The sequence below is a fragment of the Topomyia yanbarensis genome, chromosome 1, assembly GCF_030247195.1.
Source record: "Topomyia yanbarensis strain Yona2022 chromosome 1, ASM3024719v1, whole genome shotgun sequence".
NCBI lineage: Eukaryota > Metazoa > Arthropoda > Insecta > Diptera > Culicidae > Topomyia > Topomyia yanbarensis.
The window spans coordinates 145,603,175-145,625,609 of NC_080670.1; the positions used below are offsets into that span (position 1 = coordinate 145,603,175).

General features: G+C 34.9%; 2 protein-coding genes across 9 annotated transcripts in view; one reads left to right on the forward strand and one right to left on the reverse strand.

Annotated features, from left to right (window-relative positions):
* The window catches only part of LOC131676506 (serine/threonine-protein kinase Smg1), a 76,523-nt gene that overhangs the window by 13,867 nt on the left and 40,221 nt on the right, over positions 1 to 22,435 (forward strand). For all 3 annotated transcript variants that reach the window (XM_058955592.1, XM_058955584.1, XM_058955574.1), the window contains exon 6: positions 207 to 609. In XM_058955592.1, the coding sequence (XP_058811575.1) occupies positions 207 to 609 (403 nt within the window). The remainder of the gene's footprint in view (positions 1 to 206; positions 610 to 22,435) is intronic.
* LOC131676522 (histamine H2 receptor) lies at positions 2,188 to 21,196 on the reverse strand. 6 transcript variants are annotated; one of them, XM_058955620.1, is made up of 4 exons: positions 20,881 to 21,196; positions 19,226 to 19,819; positions 3,424 to 3,715; positions 2,188 to 3,351 (listed from the first exon to the last, which is right to left on the reverse strand). In XM_058955620.1, exons 2-4 carry the CDS (start codon positions 19,654 to 19,656, stop codon positions 2,608 to 2,610), a joined length of 1,467 nt encoding a protein of 488 aa, XP_058811603.1. In that variant the 5' UTR covers positions 19,657 to 19,819; positions 20,881 to 21,196; the 3' UTR covers positions 2,188 to 2,607. The 6 variants fall into 6 exon arrangements, with proteins under 6 accessions (XP_058811603.1, XP_058811587.1, XP_058811626.1 ...); XM_058955604.1 differs by having other exon boundaries at positions 20,808 to 21,196; XM_058955643.1 differs by lacking the exon at positions 20,881 to 21,196 and adding an exon at positions 20,801 to 20,871.

A 22,435-nucleotide genomic window follows, 5' to 3' on the forward strand; every position in this document is an offset into this window, starting at 1 on the left:
AATGATATCAATATGGTGCTTCATATCGATTATGATGTAGAGCCTCATGCTTTTTTTTCTCGCGCAGTTTATCAACTTGTTTCTATAGTATATCACTATTTACTTTAGTTACATGTGATTTTATAGGCGCTCGGGTTTAATTTCAGATCATGTAGAAATTGATTGATTGTCGTCTGACTTCATTCACATGTTTCTACTTATTCTAGGAAATTGACCCCACTACTCCAGAAACATGGCCTCAAAACGTCAGACAACCGGAAGGATTGGCCGGTGCAGGCTCTGAAGCAAGTGGTGAAAGAATTGCAGAGTGAAACACCCCGTGATTTGTTAGCCAAAGAACTCTGGTGCCACAGCACAACTGCTGCTGCCTGGCGGCAGGTAGTGCGTAACTATTCACTTTCGGTAGCTGTCATGAGTGTCATCGGTTATATAATCGGGCTTGGCGACCGCCACTTGGATAATGTGCTAGTAAAGTTGGCGTCTGGTGAAATTGTGCATATCGATTACAATGTGTGCTTTGAGAAGGGCAAAACATTGCGTGTACCGGAAAGAGTACCATTCCGAATGACGCCTAACCTGGAGGAAGCTCTAGGCATAACAGGAATCGAGGTGAGTAAAACATGTCTTTTATCTCTGTTTGTGTGGGTCTTTTGGATCGAATTTTTTTTCTGATGCAGTGGTGTACTTATACTATACTGTGCACTAAACGGTAACTTTTTCCGGACTTATTACAAGTCTTTTCTGAAATACACATCTTGACTTTTACGTCATGTGCCATCAGGCTGTGCGCCGATTTATGCGTTCATTCGATTTTCCGATTTGTTTTGATGTTTATTTTTTTTTTTTTTTCATTTGTACTCGGGAGTTTACTATAGAACTCGGCGAAATGCTAATTTTTTTCGGGTTTGTCAATATTCAATCTCCCGTTATTTTAATATTTGTCGTCTTTAGTGAAGTTTTAATTGTATTTTGCATCAATTGGCTAGAAATTTTATTTTTTCCGTTGATATAACAAGCAAAGGACGCAATTGATCGAAATTCGCTCAGTTAACTACCAGCTTTTCCCCCGACACCATTGATATCTGATTGTCGACATTCTTAGATCTGTGTGCTCTATGGCAAATGCATGCGATCACTGCCAAGACTGCTAAATTAGACGAAGACTTTATCTAATGTGCGGGCTTTTGTGTGAAAATGTGGTGCTTGTGTGGTGCGGGCAACAATTTAACAAGCCGTTCTTGATCATTTTTGCGGAAAACCATATTTATGAATGGTAACACGGCAAGGTAAGGTTCTCCAAACCGTCCTTATCGGCAAGTATTATTTCAATTGCAACCATGGAATTTCTAAATCTTTTCACGCTCATCACTCTACATCTCGTCGCAAACCACTATCGTTCCGTTCCTGCTCTCCGCTTCGTACCATTGCGGCTCAACGCATAATGACACGCATTGTAGTTGGGATTACGGAAGCTCTCTATCCTCCGCTACAGTCGAGCTATTGCAGCCTGCGATTATCAGGCACCCCAGTCCTGTGTGAGAGATAGGAAAAAGGGTCTTCCAACACGCTAGCCAAGTATACATAAAAGCTCGAGTGATCAACGATGACCAGTAGGCGAGCTCCAAGTAATTGTGGCTATCCGTGAAGCTTGCCGATTGCAATCTGTTCCTGTGCGTCGTGTATTTCCCATCTGATAGAATTTATGATTTCAGTCTGATTGATGTACATCTTTCCTCTATTTCTTTCATGACCTCGATCGAGGCGGTGATTTATGATATTGTTATTCCGAGTAATATCGACTTTCTTGGGTTGCCGACGCTCGGAATTACGCTTCCTATTGTTTCATTGCTTTGTGTACTTTAGCCAAGTATAAGCACTATCATCCTTCGAGAGCTGAGAAATGTGAAGGCAGAGATTGCAGCCCTGCAGGAAGTTCAGTAGTGCTACAGAGGCGAACGATGATTCCGCCCAGATATCTGGTTTAATCACCACTTCTAGTACAGTGGTGGTGGGAAAACAGAGCATCGAGTGTGTTTTTTATTGGGTGATTGCTGCGGTTGTGTGTGATCTCGGTTTAGAAGCAGGGCGTGATCACTGTCCCCAATGCGATAATCATGTGTTCTTTCTGGGACGTCATTGTAACCCAAGGATAGCATAAGTATGTGTGCATTGATCCAGAGTCCCAAGGGTTGCAGGTTTGAATCCGGCATCTGGGGAGATATTTTTTTGCATAATTGCTTTCGCTTAACTCACCATTTCGATTCTGTTAACACACCTGGATTCGGTTTTGCAATGCCAAATACTACCACAAAAATTGGATCTTCCATCGAAATTGCGATACCACCTAATTTGAGAAGTTTTGACTAACCTAATTGGGAAACAAGTAAAGGTAGATTTTTGTAGTGCAACCACGAAAATTTATCTAAGCTTGAAAAATTGTAATAATTGTTAATCATTCCTTTGTATCTCCAATAACCCATTCCGGCATGTAAGAATTTCTTTATAAAACAATAGCTTTATTATGTCCTTTCTCGTATCTAGTAACTTATTTTGTTATCCTTTACAGAGAAATTTGTACATATTCCTGAACCCCTCTTACTTATTTACCTATAATTTTGTAACATCCTCTTGAAAACTAGGGTTATTAATACCTAAGCCTGCTTCACAATTATTTGTTCGATACTTCCCATTTATCTCATCAGTCTGTTTCTTCTGTGATGTCGTATCTCTAAAAGAACTGTTATTCGAAACTGAACAATTAGTTCGATTCTCATTTCTAACATCTAAAAAACTTTCATACAAATTATAATTATTGATTATCACATTTCCTTTTATTATATGCGTCGTGATGCTGGTTGGTCCTACAGCCGAGGAACAATTGGTATCATTCGTCCCTCCGAGCGACAACTGAACAGTGTGGCTTTGATTAGATTCATCGTGAATTGTTGAGATGTACGTTATATCGTGTTCGTTTCCATGCGTAACCGTTTCCGTACTTGCTTGACTTATTCGGGAGGTAGATGTGTTGGTACCACGACATCGAAGGTCTTCCGTGTTGATTCGTGAGTTGCCCATTTTGGATGATTTTCCTCTTGGGCTGTCGCCGGTCTGCGGACCGTCGAATTGATCTGGTTTTCGACACGTTAGAAGTTTTGAAAATGCATGACGAAAACTTGTGTTTTTCCATGCGTAAATAATGGGATTCATCATTGAATTAGCCATTGCCAGAGAGAACACCGCTTTGTACAATATCGGCGAATTGTAATCAAAAAAGTTAAATATCTGAGTTAGTATTACGATAAAGTATGGCAACCAACATAAGGTGAAGCAGCCTATTATGAGTAGAACGACCTGTAATGAAATTTGAGTGTTATTTCATTCATCTGAAGTGTGCACTAGCGTATGGGCATAATATTTATTTACCTGTACAGACTTCCAATCCGAGAACGATTCTTGAGAATTGTGTGCTCGAAGCTGCTTGGCGTGTTTGGCTGCTTCGCGCCATATTCGCCAGTAAACGATAAGCAAACAAACCCACACGAGTGTGAAGAGTGGCGTTATTACACCTGCTACGTACCACGGATACAGAAGCTCATCGAACTCGCACTCCATGGCGGTTTCCCACTTGTTCCAGATCAGTGGAAGGCTACCCACAAAAAACGCCAGGATCCAGCCGAACGCTAGTATTGCTAAGGCCACCTTTTTCGTCATTACACTGGAAGATTGAAAGACAATCGAGATAATATATGTGAGTAAATAAGTGAATGTTATAGACAATAGATAATAGAATAGATGGTTCAATTTTTGACTTTTAGCTCCACCAGCCTCTACTGATTCCTTTTATGGCTCTTAGTAATTGTGCAAATTTTGGTACCGATCGGTTGTGTCTACGGACCCTCCAAAAATTTCAAAGTTTATATGGAAGTTTGTATGGAAAATCGGTTAACATTGAAAATAAATTCTCAAAAAATCACCTTATCAATCAATTAATCAGAACACTATATATTTCTAAAGGTAATTTTCTACTGAACACATTCGGTGAACATTGCAAGTTTATGAAAATTGAACAAATAAGCGATTATGGGCAAGTAGAAGATCCAAAACTAAAGTAACAAGAGTAAAGGATGCATTAATGAAGAGATCTAACCTCGTCTGAAAATATTTTTTTTCTTAGCCTCCAACGCGATCTGATATTTTGATACAACATTGTATCGTTCCCATAATATAAAACCTGGTTTAATCCACCTAGTGGTGCGATTGTGCCTTTCTCATTTATCCAAAAAGTATAATATTTAAGGGGTTACACCACTGCCCGATCATATATATCAAAATAAGATATTATGTCATGGATATATATATATATATATATATATATATATATATATATATATATATATATATATATATATATATATATATATATATATATATATATATATATATATATATATATATCTGTTTGCTATAAAATATAGCTGGATAGTTGTTAAAATATCAAGTTTTTATACCAAGAAAATGCATCGGTTATATCTTATTATATCTCAGTCTATTTTGATATAGTCTTTCTGTTGAGTCTTGGTTTGATATAATAATTATATCACACAGACGGATATTTAAAATAGTTTATATCTAATTGAGGACAGTAAATATATCTGAAAATATCAGAATTGTATCACATAAATGCAAATATTTTTTTTCTGTTTTTAATTAATAAATCAAATACTTTCTTGTTAAAGATAATTCTCATAAGTACAATTTGCATTTAATTTCGCTGTGTTACTAATTTGATTATTATTATTACCGTCGCAGCTACTTGTTAGAAGTTGTTCTAACTTAGAACTCGCAGTTAGCTCAGCGTACTTTTATAATTTGTTAATTTTTTTCTGGGGCGTTCCTGTTTTGCGCTTTACATCCTTAGTATATTCAAAATGCTTATTCCTATTCTATCGCATGTTCCAGTTTTTTTACTCTTCTTTAATAGCTTGCCTACAATTTATATACATTTAGCTTCCATTCCTCTTCAGGGTTTACAGAGTGCTGCTCTTTTGGCTTGTCCTATGCCGAAACCGGTCTAATCAAATCTCTAAAGCTACTTGCTGCTTCGTGGGCCTACAGCGGAACATTTTCTCTGTTGTGTTCTGTAATCAGCGAGTAACTTTACAAATGTACATTCTCTTATGTATTTACATTCCAACCTATGACAAGACAAGACTACCAGTAATGCGATTTGGAGCCAGTACTTGGGAGGATTCATCTCTAATGGCATCATTATAGCTTCGTAAAACTGTCTTGGAAAGATATTATTTTGTTGTTCTTACTATGTTGAAGAGACAATATGGTTGATATAAATATGATATATTATATGATATCATTATTGACAAATGGAAACATGATATAATTTAATTTTTTTTTATAATTTGTTCCAAGCGACATATATCAAAATTATATGATCATATGATATAAATATCAAATCGAGCAATAATTTTGATATATTTTTGATATGGTTTTCTGATCGGGTGTAGTACACGAAAAAATAGGCATATTTCGAGAATTTTTCTTGGCGTGATAACCAGGTGAATCGAGATCTTGTTAAATGGGATTTATAACATAAGTATTGAATCACACAGAATACCTTTTTCGAGCAATTTCATCACAAGATGGCATCTGTGCAGCACTTTCCCCCATGCAAGTTTTTTTTTTGGATGGGGACCACGGCCGGAAATCTATCTCCCGTAATTTTTAAGCCAAATACTACAGTTTTTCTGATTCTTTATATCAATTGCAAGCGACGTACGTTGATTCGATATTTTGATTGTATGCGAAATGTGAAAACGCCGAAAATACCATCGAAATCGACACAAAATTGTTAATTAAAAAATGTTAAGCAATAAAAAATAAAATACTACACGCAGAAAAAAGTAGTAAAAATAAGCACATTTTGGCTTTAAATAACAATTTTCCCATTTGATATAGTGATAAACAAGATTAAGGTTTGATTCAATCAATGCTGTTGCTTGAAATTACGAACAAATTCATTTGTTGGCTTTTCAATATTTTCAACAAATATTTCGTTTGAAACAACAAATTCGTGCTAAGTTTAACCGAACAAACAAGTTCGAAGAAACAAAAAACAAATCTTTTGTATTCACCACATTTAGTTGAAATTAAGCAAAGATTCTGTTGGTTTTTAACAAAGAGATCAGTTAGATCTATCAAATTTTATTTGATTCAACAATGTTTCTAATTGCTTATTAACATTACTTCACTTTCTGAATTATCGATAGTAGACAATACATTCAAATAATTTTTGTTTCGCCATCAGTGATCTAGGCCTGTGAATCGAAGTAATTTGATGTTCATTTCAATAGATTTTAAACCTACGATTGTACCGGTTTATATGAGAAATTCTTATGTGACCTCCATAACCAACCTGTAACTCCGGAACCAAAAGTCAGAACTGAATGAAATTCAATAGCAAACAATGGGAGTATTATATCATTCATTTGAAATGAAGTTTGTAAACATCAGTTAAGAGTTTACTGGAAAATAGGTGTGATATTAGCTCGGGAACTTGGCAAGTTCCCAGGGGGCAGCAAGATCCGTCATAGGTGACCAATGTGATCAAAACTATTTTAATTGGTCATTAGTGATCTAGACCCGCAAATCCAAGTAATGTTGAATGTATTTGAATATGTATTACATCATTCGGACATCATATGGTTACCAGTTTGTATGGGAATTTGCTGGCTGATCACACTCTTCAACACGTAACTCCGGAACCGGAAGTCCGATCAACTAAAAATTCAATAGCCTCTTATGGGAGCGTTATACCGTTCATTTGAAACTGAGTTTGTGCAAATCGGTTCAGCCATCTCTGAGAAAATTGAGTAACATTATTTGACATACACATACATACGCACACAGATATTTTGCGATCTCGACGGACTGAATCGAATTGGATATGACCCTTGGTCCACCGGGCTCTGTTGAAAAATCGATTTTTGGAGTGATTGCAAAACCTTTCTTTATATGAGAAAGGCAAAAACATGTTGACTTTGCGCGTTAATATATCTGCATAGAACGAATATATTTTAACGAAAAAAAAGTTAACATATTTATAATAAAGTTTTCGAAATAAAAAAAGGTTTATGTATTTGACACAAAAACTTTTTTCAAATACGTGCAAAAATTCAGTATAATTTTGATCGATTACATGATATAATAATTCCTTAAAAATTAAGAGCCTCACAACTCCGCCGGACTGAAATCGTGTATAACTACACAAAACTATTTAGAAGTAAAATTGATCGAAAATATTCGGTTTTGCATTCACTCACTAGTAAAACAGGCGAAAAAGGAGTTTAAATTTCACCAAGTCTCGTAAACTCAGGGTAGCAATTTTACATTACCTTCGCAAACGTTAAGAATCAATGGAAACTGAATTACAAATGTACATATAAATAAAAAAAACTGCAAAATTCCCAAGTGGGAAAATTTTGGACAAGACCAATTTCTTTGTGCATGAGGGCACATGCCTTACCAACAATTGCGTTCAATTTCAAAAGAAAAGGGATGAATCTGCGAAGCAATTGATAGGGCAGTTGGAAGGTTTAATATCGAAACCACCTTATTGTCGTCACTGTAGTCTCTTCATGCTGTAGTGGAGGGATTCCATGAGAAAGTGGTCGACCATTGCCGAATGAATCTTCATGTTTTTCCACTAGCAATTAAAATTTTTTGAAGTAAGGGCAATTTTTGCATGCATTACATTCAGAAAAATATTGTTCGATAACCGTGCTTTGTGCAGAAGTGCTTTATCCGAGAATGAGTTTAAGGAGAATAAATAATTCTGTGCAAAAAGGAAATCTGAGAAAAAGTTGTTAGATTTTTTACAAAAGCAAATATTTTTGTTAAAGAAATTTAATTACAAAATAACTATTTTGATTTTTTTGTTTTTTTTTTGTCAACAAAAGCCTGAAAAGTAAGGAAACATTTTAAATGTAATTGTATCATGGAGCAACTTTCAATATTTTTTTTCTTAAAATAACTTATTAAAATGAAAATTACTTTATTATAGAATATGATTCTAAATGCCATTTCAAATCAAAGTGCTTCTAACCATAATCATTTCAAAATGTGATAGTTTTCAAGATGCTCTGAACTTTGTTTCAATAAAAACAATCAATTTGTAAAATTACGTCCTTTTTGTAGTTTTTCTCGTGTCTCCATCAACAACCAAATAAAAACATGAAAAAGTGTTCTTTCAAAACAAATCGATATCAAAACATTTCAAATCCGATCACTAGTAGCTCTGTCAAAGAACAATTTACCAGGTTTTATTCCTTCTTATCTGACATTACAATTCACTTACCAAGGATAGATTCCTACGTGCCAATTTTATTATCAGACGGCACACTATGGAAAACCATATACAAAAACCGCTAAGGAAATTTCATGTCTTCAGATTACACTTCAGTAACATCATGTGAATCATAAAAACGACATGGACATTAGACTGGCCAGGGAAAAAACGAATTTTTGAAAACTCAATCGAACCACTTGTGAGTCGAATCCAAATTCCACCTTGTGTGTCTGCTCCAAATTTGAACCAAAACGTGCAAGTCTATTTTTATCGTTGGGTGTCACTGTATGCATTAATTTATCACTGCAAGTAAAAAAAAAAGAAAGACAATTTAATTGTCCACGACTTTGTTGAAGACTGCAAATGGATTCAACTTCCTTAGAATAAGTTATTAAACTCCTTTTTAAGATAGAATATAAACATTTTTGCAAGAAATACTGAAAAAGACTTGTTCTACAACTTCGTAGACGAAATCACTAGCAGCTGGACATAACTATACGATATGTCGTTGAAAAGTGCATGGAACACACGTAATTCTACGGATAAAATTGTGTAAAAAAATTCATGGCCATGTGCATAGTGGCATAAAATTGAAATTGATTATGGATATCTTATATCACAAGCACACAAGATAGATTGTGAATCATGTACTAGGAATCATGAACCAGATCAGTTTTATGAAATAGTTCACGAGAAAATATCCAGACTATTTTGATTTTGTGAACTCATTAATTAGTTCACGTCGTATAGTCGGAGTCAACTTTTAGTTTTATGAATGATGTTTATTGAGTTATGCATAATGTTAATAAAACTAGACATAAAGTAGCTCAAGTACAGAAAATCGATTTGACATGGCGGGAATCGTGCTTGAAGTTCACAAAACACAGATCTCCATTAATAAAAGCGTTATGCAGGCGTTACTTAGGGAAAATTGAACAGAATTATAATACACATGATTTTTGTTTTAGTTACGTAAAAACTTTATTGGTCCAGAATTCATGGTACTTTTGTCGCGATTTTGGGAACAATTTTCTTTCCGTGTAGTTTATTCTGTTTAACACTCGGAATACCAAGGGGGTAAAAAGTTACGCGGACTACCAAGGGGGTCTAAAAAAATGGGAACGCTTATTTTGACCGATCATATCTCAGCCGTTACATAATCGATTTTAAATCTGTCTTCACCAATAGAAAGATATGTCTTTTGTGAATACGTCATTTTAAAAAATGGAAGAATAGAGTTGTCTACCGTAAGTTACCGTAAAAAGAGTATAACAAAGTCAGTGAGAAAAAAAATGGGAACGCTTCTTTGACTTGCCATATCTTAGCTGTTTGCTCACCAATTTTAATTCTTTCTTCACCATTGGATAGGTAAATCTTTTGTAAAACAGTGAACAAAGAATGATGGAAATCAAATTTGTATATCTGAAGTAATTGTAAAAACAGTAATTGAGAGTCAGTACAGACGAAATGACTTTTTCTGTTCAAACAATCGTATCACGACCGTTTGTCAACCAATTTCAATTTTCCTTACACCAATGCAATCCTTAGAGCTTCTAGACTTGTAATATATGCAATAAATAGTAGATTTTCAAAAATTACTATACTTTTTCGAGTTTTTAGGAGATAGGATTTTTACAATGTACGTAGCATACGGTTGATTGAAATTCTTTGCGACTTGTTAGATTTACGGTTTGAAAATTACCTGTTTACTCAATAGTTCTACATATTATACATGGATATTATTATATCAAAATGATTGCACGAACGTGGAGAAACACATTATTGTATGTAAGTTACTAAATAATAGAGTGTGTTAGGACGATTCAGTAAATACGAAGAAGTTCAGAATTTTAAAATATTCGTCATATAACTTTAAATTTGAAGCGATGACCTATACATTTTAATACATCAGTCGATTGTAATTGATAGCGGCTACAATTTCTGAAAAAATATATTTTCTCAAAAAAATAGCCAAAAGTACGTAGAAGTACAGAAATTCCATTTAGTTGGCAAATAACGTCGAGTTCAAAGTGATGGCCTATACCTTTTTATATACCAATCGATTATAATTGATTTTGGTTACAATTTCTGGAAGAACGATTTTTATATTTTCTCAAAAATAGACAAAAGTACGTAGAACTACAGTAATTTCATTTAGTTGACAAATAACTTCAAGTATTCAAAGCTATTACCTATGCAATTTATACACCAATCGATTGTAATTGATTTTGGCTACAATTTCGGAAAAAACATATTTTTATATTTTCTAAAAAAATAGCCAAAACTACGTATAAGCACAGAAATTTCATTTAGTGGGTAAATAACGTCGAATTTTAAGGGATGATTTATACTTTTTTATTCACCAATCGATTGTAATTAATGGTGGCTACAATTTCTGAAAGAACACATTTTTATATTTTCTCAAAAAATAGACAAAATACGTAGAAGCACGGAAATTTGATTTAGTTGGCAAGTAAGGTCAAATTCAAAGTGATGACTACACTTTTATATATACCAATCGATTGTAATTGATTTCGGCTACAATTGTTACAAGATAAACTTTTTATATTTTCTTAAAAAAAACGACAAAAATACGTAGAAGTACAGAAATTTCGTTTGATTGACAAATAACTGCAAATTAAAAGGGATGACCTACACTATTTATACACCAATCTATTGTAATTGATGGCGGCTACAATTTCTGATAGAACAATTGTTTATATTTTCTCAAAAAATAGCCAAAAATACGTAGAAGTACGGAAATTTGTAGTTATGTGCCAATCAGACGAAATTTCTGTACTTCTACGTATTTTTGTCGTTTTTTTGGGAAAATATGAAAAGTTTCTCTTGCAGCAATTGTAGCCGAAAGCAATTACAATCGATTGGTATATACATAAAAGTGTAGGCCATCACTTTGAATTTGACCTTATTTGCCAACTACATCAAATTTCCGTACTTCTACGGATTTTGTCTATTTTTTGAGAAAATATAAAAATGTGTTCTTTCAAAAATTGTAGCCGCCATCAATTACAATCGATTGGTGTATAAAAAAGTATAAATCATCCCTTAGAATTCGTCGTTATTTGCCCACTAAATGAAATTTCTGTACTTGTACGTATTTTTGGCTATTTTTTGAGATAATATAAAAATTTGTTCTTTAAGAAATTGTAGCCAAAATCAATTACAATCGATTGGTGTATAAATGGAATAGGTGATAGCTTTGAATACTTGAAGCTATTTGTCAACTAAATGAAATTACTGTAGTTCTACGTACTTTTGTCTATTTTTTGAGAAAATATAAAAATTGTTCTTCCAGAAATTGTAACCAAAATCAATTATAATCGATTGGTATATAAAAAGGTATAGGCCATCGCTTTGAATTCAACATTTTTTACCAACTAAATGAAATTTCTGTACTTCTACGTACTTTTGGCTATTTTTTGAGAAAATATAAAAATGTGTTTTTTCAGAAATTGTAGCCGCCATCAATTACAATCGACTGGTGTATTAAAATGTATAGGTCATCGCTTCAAATTTAAAGTTATATGACGAATATTTTAAAATTCTTAACTTCTTCGTATTTACTGAATCGTCCTAACACACTCTATTATTTAGTAACTTACATACAATAATGTGTTTCTCCACGTCCGTGCAAACATTTTAATATAATAATATCCATGTATAATATGTAGAACTATTGAGTAAACAGGTAATTTTCAAACCGTAAAACTAACAAGTCGCAAAGAATTTCAATCAACCGTATGCTACGTACATTGTAAAAATCCTATCTCCTAAAAACTCGAAAAAGTATAGTAATTTTTGAAAATCTACTATTTATTGCATATATTACAAGTCTAGAAGCTCTAAGGATTGCATTGGTGTAAGGAAAATTGAAATTGGTTGACAAACGGTCGTGATACGATTGTTTGAACAGAAAAAGTCATTTCGTCTGTACTGACTCTCAATTACTGTTTTTACAATTACTTCAGATATACAAATTTGATTTCCATCATTCTTTGTTCACTGTTTTATAAAAGATTTACCTATCCAATGGTGAAGAAAGAATTAAAATTGGTGAGCAAACAGCTAAGATATGGCAAGTCAAAGAAGCGTTCCCATTTTTTTCTCACTGACTTTGTTATACTCTTTTTACGGTAACTTACGGTAGACAACTCTATTCTTCTATTTTTTTAATTCGACGTGTTCACAAAAGACATACCTTTATAGTGGTGAAGACAGATTTAAAATCGATTATGTAACAGCTGAGATATGACCGGTCAAAGTAAGCGTTCCCATTTTTTTTACCCCCTTGGTATTCCGAGTGTTAATGAACACCTTTGTTGTGTCCATACTTTTTGACAGGACATTACCTGGAGATTTCACAAATCAAAAGTAGTAGAAATAATGTTTTTATCAAACCTTTGATTGTGCGGCGAACGTGTAGGCTAAAATATTCTTTCATGTCTCGAGGCTGCATAAATGCTTCTGTGTAGCGTTTCCTTATTCTACTAGTTACTTATATATTTCAAATACCGACTATTTCGTTTGTGTTAATAGTGATAATGTCGATTTGAAACTGTGATTCATCACAGAATCGATAGATATTTCAAAGTTTTTAAGCCTATATAGGAAAAAAAAGCTCTGCTTTATTTCATTGGTCGTTGCAAACTAAGATAGTCTTTCAAGTTGTAAATGGCTTAATTGCAATCAAAGATGGAATACCGTCATCAGTATGGATGGTGACTCATCAGATTCGTTCGACTCCACGAGTACGATTGTCTACAACAGAGAATTATCCAACAAACAGCTATAATTCAGCGGTGTCGAACAACCATTAGTGAAGATAGAATGAGTAACATAGCTATATACTCTGATCCGACGCTTTTGGGAGAATCAAAGTTCGTATAGGGTATGCTTGTCTTTATTAGACATTAAATCACGTCATGACTGGAACATAATAAGCAAAATTTTGGTACATACCATATTCTGCGATTTTTTTTCCGATTCGGCAGATCTGGCAGCTAGTTCTAAGTGTACAATCCTACCTAGATTTTTTTCCTAGTTGAGAATTATATGCAAAATTATTTGAATTGTACAGTCTTCTAAAAACACATTTCGATCGACGCTCCATAGCGGATTCCGGAGGTGATTACTGTATTTTTCTTATCTTTTTAATCGAATATTTCCCGTTATGTCCAACAAACGGGTACGCGGGTTCCGGAAAATTGAAAAGTTTTACTATGGCATTTTAACCGATTTGTACAGTTTTGGATGGGAGAATTCAGGTACTCACCTAGTCTTTTGTCATTGACTGCTGCTGAATTTCATTCAGTCCTGACTTTTGGTTCCGGAGTTACAGGTTGGTTAGTAAGGTTACACTGTAATTTTCCATATAAATCGGTACAATCGTAATACCGCAGAGGCTAAAAACTATTACAATAGTCACCAAATTACTTCGATTCGCACGTCTAGATTACTGATTGCCAATCAAATATTCTTTGAATATATTGTCCACTATCGACGATTCCGGAAGTCCCGGATTCCGGGCATATTCAAAAATTTAGATCACATCCCTCCTTCATCACTCCTCTTCCTTTGGACCCCCCTCACATCCGCATTTCCTTTATCCACCCCGTATACCGAAATATGAAGTATTTCTGATGCATCCTCCACTCTCACTCTACTAAACCCCCACCCCCTCCACTTCCAAACACATTCCACCAACATTTCAAAATATAATCACATGAAGATAACATTGAACTCATGTTGGTTAAGTTAATTAAATATTAGGGGAGCCCGGGGCTAGTGGGCGGTTGGGGTAAGCTAGCGGAATCCCTTTGTCTTCGTTTCTATTAGACATATAGCGCTGCCTCTAATGGTGCACCTCAAGTTATGGGAAACCCATTATCCAATGTGTTTTTGTTAAAATATATTTTGTTTTGTAGAATTTGTAAGCGATATTGTGTTTTCGAGCATACCAAGTAAATTTTTTAAATTTTAAACATTTTGCGTTATTTAGGGTGATTCCAAATCTATTATCCAATTTTTTATTTCTTTCGACAGTGCGTGAGAAGAGCTTTTAGTATCCGTATAGATATTAAATCTATCTATGAACTAAAGTTTTTTAACTAGTTTTTTGTAAAATATGCGGTTGGGATAAGTTGGCGATAACGCACGCGGGACAAGTTGGCGCTACTATTTACCGTTCATATATAGTCATCTAATATTTTTATTTTTGGAATTCACTCCAAAGTAAAACTTTGTGTATCTCGTCAATGCAGGGGATATTTACTTCGGCCAATCGCCTGAAGAAATTCGAAAATATGCTTTTGAATATGGAATACGCGTCAAACTAAAATGCTGGGGTATTGAGACTGAAAGTTATTGGCAATTGTCGTTTAATATACAATTTTATTGAAAAGACATTCAGCACGAACCCTTGATGAAGTTGAATCTCCATTTTCTGGCGTATTCATACATACTGCCAACTTACACCGGAGTCGGGGTAAATTGGCGGGTTTTCCGCGTCACACATTTTTGTCTATGAAAAGAAAAGACGATGCAACAAATACTTTGATAAAATTCAGGGGTGTTGGAAATAGCCACATGTTCTATTTTGTAAGATCTATCTACATCAAAGCGGTAAAAAATAAAAACTGAAAACACAGCAAACTAGGCCTGGTCTCCTCTATACTTTTTTGTTTAAAGTGAGTCAGCGTCTACTTTCGTGGTACTCGTGGGATACGTGCTAAGTGAAATAAGAATGTAATAGGCACTTCCACAATTCTATTTAACAATACTAGCTAATGAATCATTGTTTGGATAAATGAGAAAGGCGCAATTGTACCACTAGCAATTTCAATTCGATTTCTTATCGTTGCAGTACTTTAACGATTTTTTTTTCATGATATATTTCTATTTCGCAGATAAGAATTTTTTAATACAATTTTTGGAGTTCAAAACATTGGTTTATGGGAAACACGTCCTCGTATGTAGAAAGAAAACAAAACATTTAATTAATCGTTAAAGTATTATGCGTGTCCCTCTACGCAGGACGGAAATGATCATAACTTCGCCAATTTTCGTATCTTGCTTTAAAATTCACGCAGTTTATCTGTCACATAAAACTCTAAGAGATATTGTTTCTAAATTATTTTAAATTGTTTTAATTTCATTACCAAATCGATCACGTGAACTAGTTCATATGTTTATGAACATTATTCACAAACCATGGATACGTGAACTGCTTCATGATTCCTATCGTATTAGTCACGGCTCCCATTCGTGCACGTGAATTTGTCTACAAAATTATAACTTATTCATGAATACGTGAACTGATTCATGATTCCTAGTATACTACCCAGATAATGAACAAGCATTAGTGTTTGCAGTAAAATAACATATAATTTGCATTCCAGATGCTTTTAGCAGTATATTAGCATTCTTTATGCATAACTGTTGTTAATCGGCATTAAAAAAAACTATTTAAAAACATCCTGCCACACTGAAACGAAGACCATGGTAAAAACTACTATATTAGGGGGTTAAATTAAAAGGACTGTACTAGTGAATTTTGGTAGACAATATATCATGCTTGACTTGAGTATATTTCCTGTCATTTGTACCATTCCATTCCGACATAGATATACGGTATTTTTTTACCATTTCATGGTAACACAATAGTAATTTTTACAATGTGTCCATTTTCATCCAATGTTCAGAATTACCATAAACATGGGGCTTTTGAAAATTGGTAGATGGTTAACATTACTATTGGTGTTTACCACGTTATAGTAATGCTATAGTATATGCGGTATGTGACCAGTATTTTGTAATTAAATTTAGAACGTATTTTGTCGTTGGTATTATTTCTATTATTTTTTATAAATTCACACATTAAAAATTTGCATGGAAAATCGTAGTTTTATTAACGGTAGCACTCGTTGATAGAATGCAGCGCGTCACGATTTGCCTAGAGAAATATTTGGGCCACCAATAACATATCGCTGAGCGTCTTTTCAGTAGCATTTCAGGTCCGGACTGTAACATTGTAACCTAAAAATAAAATTCGTAAGACCTATACGCAGTTCATTATATATAAATAATAAAGACTTACCGATACGAATAGCGTATGTCGATTGTTCCATGGACTCTGCAGGGTCGAGGCCTCAACAGGGCTTTATGATGCTTCGAAATCAATGAAAAATGAAATAATTTAAGAACTTGTAATTCATTTCTCTTATTCTTATACTTACCGATGATAAATTGCAGATCAGAAACGTGGTCATTTACTTCATCCGCTTTCGTTACTAACAACGCAATTTGTGAAACAAACTAATTTATTCAAAAATATGGCGGACAGTCTGGACAGTACTGGATAAATGACCATGTTCATAGTAATTTTAAAAATAAGTTCTGTTCAGTTAAAAACACTGGTAAATCCTTTCATTATTACCATACTCGTGGTAAAAATGGTACAAGACAGCAGAGCTATAGCAAGTCGAAACCAGAAGCACAGTCAAATTCAAAATTTTAGTAGTTATTTCAACCATGGAATAAAGATTAAGTCAAATATACAAAATAGTGAAAGCCACCATGAGTGTTTCTTCGACCCACATGGTAGTTTCAAGCACTTTCTGGTAGTTTCAAAATTATTCATGGTAAATTTAACTTTTTACTGAAAATGGTTCTTTCTACCATGACTAAGTAGTTAGAAATACCACGTCGTTCTTTTCAGTGCAGTAAGCAGTAAAAACACTTTTCATGGCACAGTAGTAATGTAGCCGTATACATTGCCAAAAGCGACTTTTAAAAAGCATTTAAAACGACATAAATGCATACTTTGGTACTAATTACGTTTCGTGCTCGTGAATCGTCTATCATTTTCTATGTTTAGCGCATGCTGAAAAATACTATAGTTGTATCCACCTGCTGGGGACCAGTAGTAATATGTTAAATTCCACAGTAAACTCTGGAATAACCTATTAAGATAACGCGAAAATAAATTACGAAAATCGTGACTAAGATCCTGAAATCATGAACGTAAATCACGCTACTCTGTCAGAAAAATCGCGACAGAGGTCCTGAAATCATGAATATCGTTTAACTGTCGGCTCTTTTGGTTGATATAATTTATACTAACCAGTGTATTCCCAAATTACGAATAAGAATCATAACAAAAACTAAACATGTCCAGGGAACAACCACAGTAACCCACCAAACATTCCAAAGTAAAGCCATGTATATTTTTGGTGTGAATTATTTATTTGGAAACAAAAATAGTTTCATTAATGCAAGGTTAATTATTCATTAATTGATTAATCGTCCAGTTTACGAAATCGTGATTTTTTTCTGTTTATCATAGAGCAGGAATCATTTCGAAGAATTATGATTATCATATAAGGTTTCTTTATTTCAAAAACGAAAAAATAGTTTAAATACGATTCAAAAGTTGGAACAGAAAATCGAGCAGCGTCACGGTGTCTCTGGTATAAAATACGAAAAAATCAGTATCGATGAAATGCTCACTAATAGAATGCTTTGATGCTTGTTTTTCATCTGAGACTTAATTTGAAATTTTCTAGCGGGGATCTAGAAGTTTGTTTGCTTTTTGCCTTTCTCATATAGAAAGGTTATGCAATCACTCTAAAAATCGTTAACCTAAGGGACCATTCATAAATTACGTAACGCATTTGGGGGGGAGGGGGTACGACAAATTGTGACATGTTGTGACATATGGGGGAGGGGGAGTTAGCTAGATCGTTACGTAACCTGTTTTTACTGAAGAATAAAAATGTTTTCCCGGAATTTGTTACGTAATAAGAGAGGGGGTTTAGAGAAATTTGTAACATTTGTGAGTTAATTTTGAGCAATTTTTGCTTTACGTAATTGTTGAATGGTCCCTAATCCTGGCCCGCAGGGCCGAGTGTTATATGCCATTCGCCACAGTTCGTCGAGATCGGAAAATGTCTGTGTGTGTATGTATGTGTGTATGTGCAAAAAATGTCACTTTTGTTTCTCAGAGATGGTTGGACCGATTTGCACAAACTTAAATGTGTTAAAATGAAAGGTACTACCTTCCCATCGGCTGCCATTGAATTTTTTACTGATTGGACTTCCGGTTCCGGAGTTACGGGTTGAAGAGTGCGACCACACAGCAAATTCCCATATATACCGAAATGAAAAATTTTCAAAGGGGAGAGTAAGGGAAAATTTCAATATCAAATTTGTATTTTTGAAAGGTTATGCAATCACTCTAAAAATCGTCAACCTAATCCCCTAATTTTTTTTGACTTATATAGGCTTAGGTAAGAGTATGCAGTGAGGGGTTGCTACTTTAAAATTAAAACTAGTTTAAAATTTCGTAACAAGTTGAAAATTTTTGTCAGCGTTCGGACCCCCCGGATCTTCCACCTTGATCCACTGCTGGTTTCAAATGATGTTTCAGTGTCGACACATAGTATCTCAAGATCTTGGCTGTCGATCCATTGTATGTATGTGCACATCGTACTGATTATTTATAATACATTTCCACCATTGTATTAAACATAACCAGCCATGGAATCGTAGTTTGGACAAATGAGAAAGGCACAATTGCACCACTAGGTGGATTAAAACAGATTTTTTTTCCTAAATTTTTATGATCCTTTAGGAATTTTTCAAGGAATGTTTCTAAAAAGATAGCTCATTTTTATGGAGATGAATTAGCGAACACATGGTATCAGAAAAAGGGTAAACATTTGTTCAGACGGAACTTTTTTTTTAGTGTCCTGGTGGCTGGATACCCAGAGACTTCAGTTAACAGAATGGCAACAGACATGATCCCACAAGTTCAAGCTCAGGATTTAGTAACCTATTACTTACCGAGCATAGTGCAGTGGATAGCAAATAGCAATGTATCTGTCGACGGCAATTGCAATCAGATTCCAAATGGACACGCCACATGCGATAATCAGGACGAAGAACCGAAGTAGACAGAAGTGCTTATGGTGACCCAATTCGTTGCCCATGTAGAAAGCCAGATGATATGGCAGTGTGAGTCCCACGAATATGTCCGACAAGGCCAACGATAGTACAAACAGATTCGAGAGCAGCTGCCGCAACCGACGGTGATAGCGAACGGCTAAGATCGTTAGGATGTTGCCGCTCAGGATGCAAATCATAAGCACTCCATCGATGATGGCCCATATGAAGAGATCGCCGTTGATAACAGTAACGCGATCAGCGAACACCCGCACCGTTGTGGTCTCGATTAATTCTTCTAATTCCATTGCTCTGCCTTCACTGTCCAACATATTTGAAGTGTTTTTCTTTGTCGGCTTCTGTTTTTTTCTGTTTGAAGTGCACTGGCATTCTTGCACAAGGTGTTTTTTTAAATTTAGCGAGTGACTTTCTAAAACACTTTGAACCACACTAGTCACATTTAAATCGATATATACCCTCTAGATTCCTAGAACACTATTAAACACAATTAAATTAATTTCATTAGAACATTGTTGTTTCGTATCGTGTCTCGTTACAAGTAAAACTAACTCATTTTATTTCTGGCGGAAAACGCAAATAACTGGGGGTCGTCATTGTGGGGTGCACTATGATGGAGGCGAATGGTTATCTATAAACATAGACGGGAAATGCCAAATTTCAACAAAACTCTCTTCGTGGTCACGTTTGTCTAGCACCGGTCAATGATAATTTGATCCGCAAGTGACTGAATAATTGAAAATACTTTTGGAATGTTTAGAAACTGAACAGTAGTTGTTATTGGATTTTCGCTTCGTACGTGCAATGTGAAGATTTTTTGAAGATTGATCTGGTTATTATTTGTTTTTTATTTAGGTATAAATTTACTTCGAAACAAGACTATTCAGTCTTCTGCTAAAGTAGATTTGCTCTCGCTAAATCCGGCAACTGTTAGGCTTAGATTCTAGTGGACTGTTTGGTCAACAATAAACTTTTGGAATTCATTTTGAATCGCGTAGATAAACGTTCGGAATTCATTGTAATTTTCAACACAAAACAAAATTATTCATCATCAAGCACTTTTCGTTCTTGAATCTTTGGCACCCTGCCGCTTGAATTTATCATCTTCATGTTCTTCTGTTTGCTCATCAGCCACGCAACTCATTACTCGAAGCATCATCAGCAGACAGAGACCGGTGAAGCGTATCAATGAGACAATCGCGGTTTGTTTGAACTTGATTTGTTGGCACTTGATCTAACACAACTTCTTATCATCATTATTCGCCGGATTTGTACAATTCTACACAGTAATCTGTACGCACGTCCAACCACGCTCTCTCATCCACCCGCACCTCGTAAATTAGTCAAAGCAGAAGAGTGACGTGTAGTTCATGTCCATAAAACTGCCGATAGTTTATTATATTGTGTTTGCAAAATGCTGCTTTGGTCCCTGTAGTAGTAAACACTAGTATAAGGTACACTGTACAATGCGCGTTATTTTCGAGGACACCAACGCAGTAAAACGCATTCACGCAGTCTGAAGGTTGAATAGTGACTACCGAATACGCCGCCGCTGGTGAGCGAAGTTCGGCTGTGGACCGTGTGTGGTTGTACCACAGGTGGTAACCAAACTGCTCTTCTCTAAGTACATACATCGTTTTGTCTATCATAAATCGTATGTTAGCGGACTGGGGACGAGTTTTCGGGGGTTTTGGAATCGCGCACTACGATAAATTGTGTGCGAAATATCAGTCTCTTTTGGAGTGTTTTCCGTTCGAGTAGTAAACGAGGAATACATGAAGCATAATTTGCTGGCGATTGTAGTTATTGGTTTGAATGATATAATTCTTCAGGTGCTGAGTTTGACCCAATGACGTTGATATCAATCAATGTCATCACATTGGACATGGTCAGCAGTGCAAACTAGTTAATTGTGGATACGTTTTTTGCAACATCTGTTTTGTCATCCTATAAAAATGTTTCCAATATCGTTAGCTCATTGCCCAGTTACTAGTTCACCCAAAGTTTATTTGGTAGTCCAATTATTCACTTTATCATGCATCCATTAATATTTCGCCTAACTCGTTTTAGTGCATATTTGGAATCCTAGTACTTGAACGACGATTATTTAAATAAATAAATTTTTGTTCCTAGTGATTGAACGATTTATTTTTGAAATTAATTAAATATTGTTTTTTTCTGTTTTAGCTCTCAAAATTTTATTAAAACGTCCTTATATTCAAAATAAAAACTTATTCTTCAGGATTGCTTCAAGCACCTGACAACATTAAGAACACAGTGCTACAGTAATTGTTGTAGATATCATCAAATGCAACACAAAACAATGGTTGAAAATTGTTGTATATCCTCCAAATCTTGATTTATAACAAAAAAAAACCTGCTTTAATCCACCTAGTGGTGCAATTGCGCCTTTCTCATTTGTCCAAACTACGATTCCATGCCTGGTTGTGTTTAATATAATGGCGGAAATGTATATTACATATTCAGTACGATTTGCACATACATACAATGGATCGACAACCACGAACTTGAGATACTATGTGTCGATGCTGAAACACTTGAAACCAGTGGCGTATCCAGAAGGAGAGTTCGAGGGGTCCGGACCCCACCAAAAATATTCATCTTGTTAAGAAATTTTAAATTAGTTTCAATTTTGAAATAGTTTCAAACTCAAAATCATTTCAAACTAAATTTTTCACTGGTTTTTATTAAATGCGGTTATTGCCTATTACGTAATGTGTTCATTTCAAAATTCAATTTTATTCTAGAGGCAATAGAAAATATTAAAGGCGTCTTGATGAGAGGGGCCTTGATGGGGGACGAGGGGTTTAGGGAAGGGTGGTATGCGATGTGTGAGTTGGTTCTAACCCCTCACCGCATACCCCTAGCTACGCCCCTGTCAAAATACAGAAAACCTATATTATTAAAAAAATAAACCGGGATTAAGTTGACCATGTTCAGAGTGATTGCATAACCTTTCTATAGGAGAAAGGCAAAAATGTTAATTTGCTGTGTGGCTACACTCTTCAACCCAACTCCAGAACCAGAAGTCTGAATTAAATGAAATTCAATAGCAGCCTATGGGAGTGTTGT

What these genes read in the sequence shown, in the direction of transcription:
- LOC131676522 (XM_058955620.1), bottom strand. Translation starts at nt 19,656, where the DNA reads ATGTTGGACAGTGAAGGCAGAGCAATGGAATTAGAAGAATTAATCGAG. An exon ending in TATCCACTGCACTATGCTCG is followed by an intron (nt 3,716 to 19,225) that starts GTAAGTAATAGG and finishes TCAATCTTCCAG; the next exon opens with TGTAATGACGAAAAAGGTGG. An exon ending in CGGATTGGAAGTCTGTACAG is followed by an intron (nt 3,352 to 3,423) that starts GTAAATAAATAT and finishes ATTTCATTACAG; the next exon opens with GTCGTTCTACTCATAATAGG.